The 13,348-nt window shown below is 42.4% G+C and overlaps 1 protein-coding gene across 2 annotated transcripts in view; it reads left to right on the forward strand.

Annotated features, from left to right (window-relative positions):
• The window catches only part of cpt1ab (carnitine palmitoyltransferase 1Ab (liver)), a 55,586-nt gene extending 45,056 nt beyond the window's left edge, over positions 1-10,530 (forward strand). For both annotated transcript variants that reach the window (XM_070442907.1, XM_023984710.2), the window contains exons 11-19: positions 1,910-2,098; positions 2,874-2,979; positions 3,131-3,247; positions 3,424-3,588; positions 6,665-6,796; positions 8,508-8,660; positions 8,917-9,030; positions 9,361-9,453; positions 9,902-10,530. In XM_070442907.1, the coding sequence (XP_070299008.1) occupies positions 1,910-2,098; positions 2,874-2,979; positions 3,131-3,247; positions 3,424-3,588; positions 6,665-6,796; positions 8,508-8,660; positions 8,917-9,030; positions 9,361-9,453; positions 9,902-9,988 (1,156 nt within the window). In that variant the 3' untranslated portion in view covers positions 9,989-10,530. The remainder of the gene's footprint in view (positions 1-1,909; positions 2,099-2,873; positions 2,980-3,130; positions 3,248-3,423; positions 3,589-6,664; positions 6,797-8,507; positions 8,661-8,916; positions 9,031-9,360; positions 9,454-9,901) is intronic.
• The last annotated feature ends 2,818 nt before the right edge of the window (positions 10,531-13,348 follow it).

Genomic DNA, 13,348 nt, shown 5'->3' on the forward strand with positions numbered 1-13,348 from the left:
AAACTATACAGACAATGACTTCATCAAACAACACTGTTTCACGACGCATCAGTGACATGGCAGGAGATGTTTTGAAACAATTACTGCTTTGCATACAAACCAGTGAATTCTATGCATTACAGCTGGATGAGTCAACAGACGTGGCAGCTCCTGGTATATGTCTGTTACATTTATGGGGGGTCAATTAAGAAAGACATCCTCTTCTGCAAACCACTGGAAACCAGGACAACAGGAGAGGATATTTGTAAAGTATTGGACAGCTTTGTGACATCAAATGGACTTTGGTGGTCAGGATGTGTTGGTATCTGTACTGATGGCGCAAAAACCATGACAGGGAGAGATAGTAGAGTGGTAACGCGCGTGCAAGCAGTTGCTCCCAACGCCACTTGGGTACACTGCAGCATCCACCGAGAGGCTCTTGCTACCAAGGGAATGCCTGACAGCTTGAAAGACATTTTGGACAATACAGTGAAAATGGTTAACTTTGTTAAAGCAAGGCACCCTGAACTCTCGTGTATTTTCTGCACTATGCTTTTACAACATACAGAAGTGCGCTGGTTATCAAGGGGTAAAGTATTGACACGTTAAAAAAAATAAAAAAATAAAAAAATAGACAAGCTTAAAGTTTTTTTTACTGACCATCATTTTCACTTGTCTGACCGCTTGCATAATGACGGGTTTCTCACACGACTGGCCTATCTGGGTGATGTTTCTTCTCACCTGAATGATCTGAATCTAGGATTACAGGGACTCTCCACAACTATATTCAATGTGCGGGACAAAATTGATGTTATGACTAAAAAGTTGCAGCTCTTCTCTGACCCCATTAACAAGGACAACACAGGTCTTTCTGTCAGTGTATGATTTTTTTGTGTGCAAATTAACTCAAGTTTACGGACAATGTCAAATGTGATATAGGTGCGCAATTACGCAGGTACTTTAATTWAAAAAAAATCTTCAATCTGCACACAATACCCCATAATGACCAAGTGAAAACAGATTTTTAGAAGTTTGCAAATACAAAATAAAAACAGAAATACATAAGTAGTCACACCCTTTGCTATGAGACTCGAAATTGAGCTCGGTGCATCCTGTTTCCATTGATCATCCTTGAGACATTTCTACAACTTGATTGCAGTTCAAATTCAAGAATATGGCTGTAACGTAGCAACATTTTGAGAAAATTAAGGGGTCTAAATACTTTCCGAAGTTTAAGAAACCCACTTAAGTCCGTGTGACAAATTTGGGTAAGTAAGTCTCTTGACGGGGCAACAACATTTTGGAAAACAGTTTAATCTGTGTTTTTCAACGATAGGTGGCGATAGTGAGAACACTGGTAGAGTTTTCTTTGACAACAAAGGAACCGAGTACATGGCACCAACTGGTGAGAGGGACAAGCGGCTTGAAGTGGCATAGCTCTACTAACTACGTTATCGGTCAAGCCCAATTGTTCTCGTATTTAATAAAAACCCATGCCATCTGAGTTGAAGAGTTAAGGATGGCCGATAGGTTCGCCAAAGACATCCGACCATTTAATCTTGTTGAGGGCCAAAATATTGTGTTGTGGATGTTATCAGTTGTATGTGTGCTGCAGACAACTGCCAAACGGAGCAGTTGCTATGGCTACCATATACTGTATATATTATGGTATTGATGATGGCTACTCACGCAGAGCGGGGGACAGATAGACGAGCAGCTAATGGAGGAAGTTATTTCTGATTTCTACTCGTAAAAGTGAGCTTGGGATGGGCATGATTGTTATCAGGACGGGACAGGAAAGTTCCGGGTTTATAGAACTGTTGTGGTAGCAGGACAGTATAGGAAAAAAATTGACAGGAATCTTCACTTCCAAGTCAACCTCTAATGTCAACTCCACTACTCCTATTTGACCTCTAACCCTGCTCACCAGGACACCATGGGCCAAAGCACGTGAAACCTACTTCCGAAGCGGCAAGAACAAGCAGTCACTGGATGCCATTGAGAAGGCTGCCTTCTTCGTAACCCTCGACGACTCAGAACAGAAATACGAGCCCGACAACCCGGTGAAATCATTGGACAGCTACGCCAAGTCCCTCCTCCACGGCAAATGCTACGACAGGTGAGTGGCTGAAACCAGTCAAAGGTTGTGATCGAGCAAGTTCCAACCAATGACAGCCAAGGAGGGCAGCTCAGGCTATCAATCCACTGAGGAATTAATACAATTCCCACTGGGTACAGATGTCAATTCAATGTCTAGTCCACGTTGGCTCAACGTAATTTAGTTGAAATGACGTGGAAACAACATTGATTCAACCAGTGTGTGCCCAGTGGGTTATGTCACATTGTGCTGTTTCTTCAGGTTACCCTGGTCCAAAATCTGTTTGTGCGGTCTTGCCAACTCCTATGGTCATTTTCACGACAAACAATTAGCATAGGAGTTGGCAAGACCGCACAAACAGATCTGGGACTAAGCTACTGTTTCTGTAGGCCAGTTACCATAATCTCACTGCAGTTGCTACATCCATTTTTATACTTTTAAATTAATATTATATAGCCTCCTCCATTGAATATTGAACAATATAACTTACAGATGACTCGTGAGCTTAGTTCAGCTGTCGTACCCTATTAAAACCCTAAATATAAGCTTGTTTTACTCCTTAGTTTGTAAACAAACAATGTATAGCCTCTAAACATGGTTAAAACTATAATATTGATATCATGGATGGTCAGTCCCTGTATCCATAGCTCTGTCCATGGGTTTGAGAGTGGTTTAATTTCTCCAGTCCCATCACTCAGCGGTTTAGTAAATCATTGGCGGGGTGTCTACTATGTTATTGTTCGAACTGCAGAATGCCCCTTTAAGGTACATTTTACATGGTGCTGTGTTTATCCAGGTGGTTTGACAAGTCCTTCAACCTCATCGTCTTCAAGAACGGAACCATGGGCCTGAATGCCGAGCACGCCTGGGCCGACGCACCAATCATAGGCCATCTCTGGGAGGTATGTCCCATACGACAACCAATCTGCTTATTTGTGAATTGAGCATTCGGCAGTCTGTCCTTTTTAATATATTGTGAAATATTTTCGATCCGAAGATTTGAGCTCTGTCATTGTGTTGTCAATTCTGTTGTCTCTCACCTCTGTCTCTCAGCAAGTCTTGTGCATGGACACTCTGGAGTTGGGCTACACTGAGGAGGGCCACTGTAACGGGCAGCCCCACCCCAACCTGCCCGGACCCCAGAGGCTGCAGTGGGACATCCCTGCAGAGGTTCTATTTCACTTTCGTCAGAACTACTGCTAACACTACTATTGGCTTTGTCAGAGGCTTGTAACTACATTAAGCCTTAGGCCACATCTAATTGGCTTGTGGGGACGGATTTGGCCCGCGGGCCACCAGTTGACAGACTTGTGTTCTATGTTGTCTTGTGATCTTGTGATCCTCAGTGCCAGAGTACAATCCAGAGCTCCCTGAAGTTTGCCCAGACACTGGCAGATGACGTGGACTCGCACATCTACCCCTTTAAGGACTTTGGCAAGGGTCTGATCAAGAAGTGCCGCACGAGCCCGGATGCGTTCATCCAGATTGCCCTGCAGCTCGCACACTTCAGGGTGAAGGGACTTCAAAATATATTTTATGATTATTCTGGATTCGACCTTCACGCAAATAGTCAGACAAGCAGAATGTCAAAGTGAACAAGTAAAAAAAACAACAACACATATCATCCGGATACGATGTGACGTGTTGCGCACTGTAAACCTCAATGTTTCCCTTGTGTTTATTTAGCAGCGCCGCTCTGCCACACCCAAAAACTATTGAACATTTAAAAAATATATATATATCTGTCAACAAGCACTTTGAAGATGCTAGAACTGTCCACGTTTACTTTTCCTCTACGCCAGCTTTCCATTGCCACTACGTTTATTTCTCAACTGTTAAAAATGAAAGTTTTATTAAATGTAAGCGCTGCGCTATTCACCGTGAGTGCGTGTGGGCCGAATGTAACACGGATCAGTTGTAACAGGTAGGAAGTAGGCCTACATGGTAGTCACTGTGTTTTTTGAGGGYTAGTAAAGTCATCAATATGTTGCTAACTTGTAACGAGACCATTGTTTTGAGTTCGGGATCTAGCTAATGATTAGCCCAATGGGGGTATGCATATTGGCAACCCCATGCTTTATTATTTATTATTTTATAATTAATTATTTAATTAATAATTATTTATAATTATTTAGCCTTTTTATTTAGCCCTTGTGCAGCATCAGTTGGACTACAGATGTTAACAAATATATATATTTGTATATATACAGTGGGGAGAACAAGTATTTGATACACTGCCGATTTTGCAGGTTTTCCTACTTACAAAGCATGAAGAGGTCTGTAATTTGTATCATAGGTACACTTCAACTATGAGAGACGGAATCTAAAACAAAAATCCAGAAAATCACATTGTATGATTTTTAAATAATTAATTAGCATTTTATTGCATGACATAAGTATTTGATACATCAGAAAAGCAGAACTTAATATTTGGTACAGAAACCTTTGTTTGCAATTACAGAGATCATACGTTTCTGTAGTTTCTTGACTAGGTTTGCACACACTGGCAGCAGGGATTTTGGCCCACTCCTCCCTACAGATCTTCTCCAGATCCTTCAGGTTTCGGGGCTGTCGCTGGGCAATACGGACTTTCAGCTCCCTCCAAAGATTTTCTATTGGGTTCAGGTCTGGAGACTGGCTAGGCATTCCAGGACCTTTGAGATGCTTCTTACGGAGCCACTCCTTAGTTGCCATGGCTGTGTGCTTCGTGTCGTTGTCATGCTGGAAGACCCAGCCACGACCCCATCTTCAATGCTCTTACTGAGGAAAGGAGGTTGTTGGCCAAGATCTCGCATACATGGCCATCCATCCTCCCCTCAATACGGTGCAGTCGTCCTGTCCCCTTTGCAGAAAAGCATCCAAAGAATGATGTTTCCCACCTCCATGCTTCACGGTTGGGATGGTGTTTTTGGGGTTGTACTCATAATTCTTCTTCCTCCAAACACGGCGAGTGGAGTTAGACCAAAAAGCTCTATTTTTTGTCTCATCAGACACATGACCTTCTCCCCATTCCTCTCTGGATCATCCAGATGTCATTGGCAAACTTCAGACAGGCCTGGACATGCACTGGCTTGAGCAGGGGAACCTTGCGTGCGCTGCAGGATTTTAAATCCATGACGGCGTAGTGTGTTACTAATGGTTTTCTTTGAGACTGTGGTCCCAGCTCTCTTCAGGTCATTGACCAGGTCCTGCGTGTAGTTCTGGGCTGATCCCTCACCTTCCTCATGATCATTGATGCCCCACGAGGTGAAATCTTGCATGGAGCCCCAGACCGAGGATGATTGACCGTCATCTTGAACTTCTTCCATTTTCTAATAATTGCGCCAACAGTTGTTTCCTTCTCACCAAGCTGCTTGCCTATTGTCCTGTAGCCCATCCCAGCCTTGTGGCAGGTCTACAATTTTATCCCTGATGTCCTTACACAGCTCTCTGGTCTTGGCCATTGTGGGAGGTTGGAATCTGTTTGATTGTATGTGGACAGGTGTCTTTTATACAGGTACCGAGTTCAAACAGGTGCAGTTAATACAGGTAATGAGTGGAGAACAGGAGGGCTTCTTAAAGAAAACTAACAGGTCTGTGAGAGCCGGAATTCTTACTGGTTGGTAGGTGATCAAATACTTATGTCATGCAATAAAATGCAAATTAATTATTTAAAAATCATACAATGTGATTTTCTGGATTTTTGTTTTAGATTCCGTCTCTCACAGTTGAAGTGTACCTATGATAAAAATTACAGACCTCTACATGCTTTGTAAGTAGGAAAACCTGCAAAATCGGCAGTGTATCAAATACTTGTTCTCCCCACTGTATATATATATATTTATAACTAGCCCAAGATAGTTCATCTGTTTCGGGGCAGAACGAGCAAGGAGGTGGGCAAAGTCGAGCACGAGCTTGCGAGATCTTATTGGTGTGTTGCGGCATGTGTTTGCGTATTTTCCATTAGGGAATGCCTCGTCTGTGAAGTGCGCGTGTGCACAAACTAAATTCGGCCTTGCACTCCTTCTAAACAACGACAACATTTTAAAACTTTTGAAAATGTCAAGTCGACAAAACGTGGTGTACTGTGTTCATAACAGATTGTAGTTGTGTGAACAGAAACATGTGTTGAGATCAGATGTTTCATCAATGAGAAAATGAGCAGCTTAGATGGCGTCAGCGTCATTTTGTTTTCATTCATTTTGTAGTAGAATGTCCATGTTCTCTACGGTTATTTCGTAATGTAACATGCATTCAAAACGCAGAGCTTTTGAGCGGTTATTCAAAAGACATTCATTGTACTTTACAGCTTAGACCAGAGGCTAGAACCAACGATAACAGTCGTTATTGTTCTCCACTGTTTTTGTAGTTATTGTTGTAGTGTGAACGCTGACGTTCACTGGAATTAGAACGATTTCTGATATTGTTATAGTTTTCGTTATAGTTATCGTCCTAGGTGTGGATGGCACTTTAAACTGTCAGGGAAACTGCTCTTAGGAGTACAAGGCAAACATTAAGCCATGATGTGTAACAGCTGACGACATGTTTATTATTACATACTGTATGTTCTCTGCAGGATAAGGGCAAGAAATTGAATTTGTCTTCCAGGACAAGGGGAGGTTCTGTCTAACGTACGAGGCATCGATGACACGGTTGTTCAGAGAGGGCCGTACGGAGACGGTGCGCTCCTGCACCATGGAGACCTGCGCCTTCGTCCGCTCCATGATCAGAGACGAGACGGTAAGGGTCAGGGTTCACATCGACCCCTCACCTCACCACATCCGCCGATGTTGCACTTCCGCATCTGCGGTGAAAGGTTACAGAGCTAGAGCCGTGTTAGTCAGACCATGAGACATTCCAAAAATCAGTCTTCTCACAAAATCATATGTAGCGTTCAAATGGTTTGGCCTACAATCTATTATGAAAGATGAGACTCACGAACACGATGGTGTTCTCCGTTTTGCGCTACGACCCCCACAAGCATATTGAGACTCGTCTGAAGTTGGTACAACCCGATCTGCCAACTTCCTTCTGTATAGCAGTGTCCGAACAGGTTGGGCTACACACTAATATGACTCATCTGTGCAAAGGTGAGACTCTCACGTACATGTCAGTTATTTTGCTCTAAGACACCCACAGTCTGAGAGTCCCTCGGTACCAGTTGAAAAAATGTATGCAAATATTAAAGGAGACTGTTTAGTGGCAGAAATAAGGGGTTAAATATACAGTACTGAACAAAAATATAAACGCAACATGCAACAATTTCAAAGATTTGACCAAGTTACAGTTCATAAAAGGAAATCAGTTAATTGAAATTAATTCATTAGGCCCTAATCTATGGATTTCACATGACTGGGCAGGGGCGCAGCCAATGAGAGTGAGTTTTTCCCCACAAAGGGGCTTTATTACAGACAGAAATTCTCCACAGCACCCCCCCTCCTCTCCTCAGACAATCTCACAGGTGAAGAAGCCAGATGTCGAGGTCCTGAGCAGGCGTGGTTACACGTGGTTTGCAGTTGTGAGGCCGGTTGGACATACTGCCAAATTCTCTAAAACAACGGAGGCGGCTTATGGTAGAGAAATTAACATTAAATTATCTAGCAATAGCTCTGTTGGACATTCCTGCAGTCAGCATGCCAATTGCACACTCCCTCAAAACTTGAGACATATGTGGCATTGTGTTGTGTGACAAAACTGCACTATTTAGAGTGGCCTTGTATTGTCCCCAGCACAAGGTGCACCTGTGTAATGATCATGCTGTTTAATCAGCTTCTTGATATGCCTCACCTGTCAGGTGGATGGATTATCTTGGCAAAGGAGAAAGGCTGATTAACAGGGATGTTAACACATTTGTGAATAACATTTGAGAGAAATAAGCTTTTAGTGCGTATGGAACATTTCTGGGATCTTTTATTTCAACTCATGAACCATGGGATCAACACTTTACATTTTGTGTTTATATTTTTGTTCAGTATACAGTACATGTAAAAACATATATATATATATGTTTCCTGATCTTTCTTATATTWCTCAGATATAGGACAGAGACTTCAGAACAAACTTATTTTTGTTGTTCCATGTAATGAATCTGTTATTCAATGCGTTTGTATAGCATTAAGGCCCCCCAAAAAATTCTAAGAATTTTTTAATATATTTTTTTGATACCTCAAGGGGTCTTAAAATAAAAATCGAATTACTAAAGGATCCATGGTATGACCTTCTTAAAACAATTCCATATACAGTTGCTTAGTAGAACCCCCCCCCCCCCCCCCTCTATAGGGCTTAGACTCTTATGGGTTAATTTAATAAAAAATAACAAGGTTAAACAAAGAGAAACAGAAGCCAATGCCCAACATTTTGGCTAGATTATCAAGATGCCTTTGTACCTCCTCCTTTCCCTTCATCCTTATGGTCCCTACCTCACCTCGTCTCTCGCTCTCTCTTTCCCCAGAGAGAGGAGCGTACGAGACTACTGAAGGAGGCGTCAGAGAAGCATCAGAACATGTATCGTGAGGCCATGGTAGGGAAGGGCATCGACCGTCATCTCTTCTGCCTTTACGTCATCTCCAAGTACCTGGGAGTGGACTCTCCCTTCCTCCACGAGGTGAGTGATGGTTGCTACGGACACACACACACACAAAAAAAGATGAGCTCGTCTCTGTCAATGTCTTGTCTTGACTTTATTAAACCCATAGGGCCGGTTCCCCGGACACAGATTAAGCCTAGTCCTGGACTAAAAATAAATGTACATGGAGATTCTCCATTGAGCTTGCTTGTCAGTTCAGGAAAACAAGGTAATGATACAAATGTGTGATTTGGTTGAACTGTCCCTTTAAACTGTCTGTTTCTGTGTACTGCAGGTTCTGTCAGAACCCTGGAGGCTGTCCACCAGTCAGACTCCAATGCAGCAGGTGGAACTTTTTGACCTGGTCAAACACCCTCAATATGTCACCTCCGGAGGAGGCTTCGGCCCAGTGAGTATTCTTTTCTCTCACTGCTGAATCCTTCTAAATGTCGTCCGTGTTCAGCAAATAACTCAGGCTTTCGCCAAGCAGTGACCCAGCATTTGGGAGAAAAGATAGTGATCTGAACCAGTGGTTTGTGACGAAGTAATCAATTTATCTGGGCCCAGTTAGGGAATGCTAAAGAGGATGATCTCTTACCTGGTGTGTGTTCATTTGAACAGTCAAAATAAAATGTTTAAAAACATTTTGCAACTAAAATGAACATTTCCTATTGGACAAGTCCAGGCAGTTTGGTGCCTAATTCAAGAGACAGAGCTTATCTACGGTTGTCTCCTCCAGGTGGCTGATGACGGTTACGGAGTGTCCTACATCATTGTTGGAGAGGACCTCATCAACTTCCACATCTCCAGCAAACACTCTAGTCCAGAGACCGTATGTTTACATGCGTTACAATTCTACCCTGCCTCTTTCTATTCTCCTTAAATATCGCTCTCTCCGCTCTCTCTCTCTCTCTCTCTTCTCTCTCTCTCTCTCTCTCTCTCTCTCTCTCTCTCTCTCTTCTCTCTCTCTCTCTCTCTCTCTCTCTCTCTCTCTCTCTCTCTCTCTCTCTCTCTCTCTCTCTCTCTTCTCTCTCTCTCCTCTTCTCTCTCTCTCTCTCTCTCTCTCTCTCTCTCTCTCTCTCTCTCTCTTCTCTCTCTCTCTCTCTCTCTCTCTCTCTCTCCTCTCTGTCTCTCTCTCTCTTCTCTCTCTCTCTCTCTCTCTGCTCTGCTCTCCTCTGCTCTGCCGTCTGCCTCTCCTACTCTGCCTCTGCCTCTGCCTCTCTCTCTCTCTCTCTGCCTCTTTCTATCCCTCCTAAATATAATTCTCTCTCTCTCTCTAGGACTCCCACCGCTTCATGAGTAACATTAAACAGGCCATGCTGGACCTTAAGGGTCTGTTTGACCTCAACAAGAAAGCCATCAAGTGATTTTTCTCTCCTAATTTGAAGAAAAATAAAACAAACCATTTCAATATTTGTTAACAAAAAGGCATGCTCTTCCCGAAGCTTTTACATTGAAATTGTTGCATTTTTATTTCTAAGTTAATTATACATTTTCATAGCATTAATTAAGTGTGGAAAATACACCGTTTAAATSATGGATATTTATGTCACATTTCGCTTTGTTGCTTTTTTGTTTTATTCTTGTGATGGGGTAGTTTTAACTGTATGTATGTAGCGCACAGATAAAAAATGGCAGTTTCTCTGCTGGACTGTATGCACCAGTGCCTTAGTGACCCACTAATGTAGAGAGGCAATGAGAGAGGACAGTGAGTGGGAGTACTTTCAAGTTGCCCATAGACACTGATATAAATTCAGTTTTGCATTTTGTTCGTCTAACGATGAAGGTAATATTTGAGTAGGGTAAACTGATCCTAGATCTATCTTGTGTTATTTATCACGTGTACTGCCAGTTTTATCTTCTTTTAGCTGCTATGTTTGTATGACTAGTGATAAAGTTGTTTATTTTTGTTGTGTTGTCATTTTCATTCTCAGGTTTTTTAACTTGGCCTAGTTTTAGGGTTCAGTCTACCACAGCATTGCATGTTTGGCGTGTACAGTAAGGTTTCGGGATGCACTACTACTGCTGAATTCCAAATGGAACTCTAGCCTCTAACTTCTATCTTCTGTAGATCTGAACATATTTAAGTCTATGGTGAAAATTCCACTTAGCCTCTCCAAGGGCTAGATGGAGTAATTACCATAATGATTGTCTTGGGGGTAAAAAAAGCAATTTAGAATACAAAATATTACGCCACACAGCAGATAGTCGTTCGAAGTGAACATTACTATTTGTGTTTTAGTAGAAGGAAGATATGGTATCGTTTGGGAGTAATCTCGCCTGGGCCAAGTTCAGCATGGCACAATGTTGTGGAACGTAGAACAAGCGTGCCTCTCTAACATGTACAAAGAGGAATCACTTCAAATCATGACATTCCTAAATGTTTGCCTACTGAACATGGCCCTGCGTTGCATGTTACATTTCTCATTGCAGCTGTTGATGAGTTAGGGGGCGGTCACTGCACTTTTTGTTTGGCAGCGCTCTGCAGGACTGGCCCTTCAGATCACACTAGCCTAACTGCCTTTGTAGCCTTTAGCCATGGTTCTTTTCATTAGGGCACACCGTAGCAAAACATTTTGCAACAGAAAGCGAAAAACAAGCATTTCTCGTTGGACTGTTTTTTTCCCCCTTCAGTTTTGTGTATAATGAACACGACCCAGGTCTCAGACCACAGACGATCTGACTATATCTGCTTATAAAGGGACTTTTCATCCAGGGGTGAACTGTCATGATGTATATCATAAGAATGTCGACCGACTGTGTAGTAGTTCCATTTGTTGTAGATCATTTTTTTCAAGTGAAGAGATTGGTCGACTGTCGTATTTCACCAACATGAATACAGTGTCTCAAGAGACTTGCAGTGTGTTGAAGGTAAACATTTTTGGACAATATTGGGGCAGTACACAGATGCAAGATACATAGGACTAGACAATGATCCATAGAGATACATAGGACTATACAATGATACATAGGACTAGACTACATAGGAAAGACTTTAAAAATGTAGTAGGCTAACTTGTAACCAAGATAAAGTCGTTGCTCATTTAGGAAGTCAAAAGGACATTTTATTTTCTGATTAAAACAACATTTTTGACATGACTTTGTTATTCCTGACTTTGTCATTGCATATGTGGAAAACAATCTATTGTAGTTGTAATACAACTTCTCACAGTAGACCCGTTTACACTTCTGCCTGGTTTTGATGAAAAAGACAAGCAGCTGAAATACCAAAACTTTTTAACCCAATAAAAGCGAATGTCAACCAACTGAACTCTGACTCTTTGAATGTGAAGTTACATTTTTACATTGTACAGTCTATTGTGGGTCATTGCAGTTTTACTTACTCAAGTGTTCCCAGGGCAGATCTTCAATTTGATTGGCTTATGAAAGGTTGGGCGGAGCTAACTTTTTTCAACATACAGTGCATTCAGAAATTATTCAGACCCCTTGACTTTTTCCACATTTTGTTACGGTACAGCCTTATTCTAAAATTGATGAAATTAAAATATTTCCTCATCAATCTACACACAATAGCCCATAATGACAAAGCAAAAACAGGTTTAGACATTTTTGCAAATTTATGAAAAATGTAAAACAATCACCTCATTTACCTAAGTATTCAGACCCTTTGCTATGAGACTCGAAATTGAGCTCAGGTGCATCCTGTTTCCATTGATCATCCTTGAGTTGTTTCTACAACTTGATTGGAGTCCACCTGTGGTAAATTCAATTGATTGGACATGATTTGGAAAGGCACACACCTGTCTATATAATGTACACAGTTGACAGTGCATGTCAGAGCAAAAACCAAGCCATGAGATTGGAATTGTCCGTAGAGCTCAGAGACAGGACTATTTTGAGGCACAGATCTGGAGAAGGGTACCAAAAATTGTCAGCAGCATTGAAGGTCCCCAAAAACACAGGGTTCTCCATCATTCTTAAATGGAAGAAGTTTGGAACCACTAAGACTCTTCCAAGAGCTGGCTGCCCAGCCAATTCTTAAATGGAAGAAGTTTGGAACCACTAAGACTCTTCCAAGAGCTGGCTGCCCAGCCAAACTGAGCAATCGGGGGAAAGGGCCTTGGTCAGGGAGGTGAAAAAGAACCTGATGGTCACTCTGACAGAGCACCAGAGTTCCTCTGTGGAGATGGGAGAACCTTCTAAAAGGACAACCATCTCTGCAGCACCACCAATCAGGCCTTTATGGTAGAGTAGCCAGGGAAGCCACTCCTCAGTAAAAGGCACATGACAGCCCACTTGGAGTTTGCCGAAAGGAACCTAAAGGACTCAGACCATGAAAAACAAGATTCTCTGGTCTAATGAAACCAAGATGGAACTATTTGGCCTGAATGCCAAGCGTCACGTCTGGAGGAAACCTGCTTCCATCCCTACGGTGAAGAAAGGTGGTAGCATCATGCTGTGGGGATGTTTTTCAGCGGCAGGGACTGGGAGATTAGTCAGGTTTCGATGGAAAGATGAACGGAGCAAAGTATAGAGAGATCCTTGATGAATATAGATGATCCTTGATGGTGACTAGCGAGCTGAGATAAGGCGGGGCTTTACCTAGCAGAGACTTGTAGATGACCTTGAGCCAGTGGGTTTGGCGACGAGTATGAAGCGAGGGCCAGCCAACGAGAGCGTACAGGTCGCAGTGGTGGGTAGTATATGGGTTTTTGGTGACAAAACGGATGGCACTGTGATAGACTGCATCCAATTTGTTGAGTAGA

The sequence above is a fragment of the Salvelinus sp. IW2-2015 genome, linkage group LG4q.1:29, assembly GCF_002910315.2.
Source record: "Salvelinus sp. IW2-2015 linkage group LG4q.1:29, ASM291031v2, whole genome shotgun sequence".
Classification (NCBI taxonomy): domain Eukaryota; kingdom Metazoa; phylum Chordata; class Actinopteri; order Salmoniformes; family Salmonidae; genus Salvelinus; species Salvelinus sp. IW2-2015.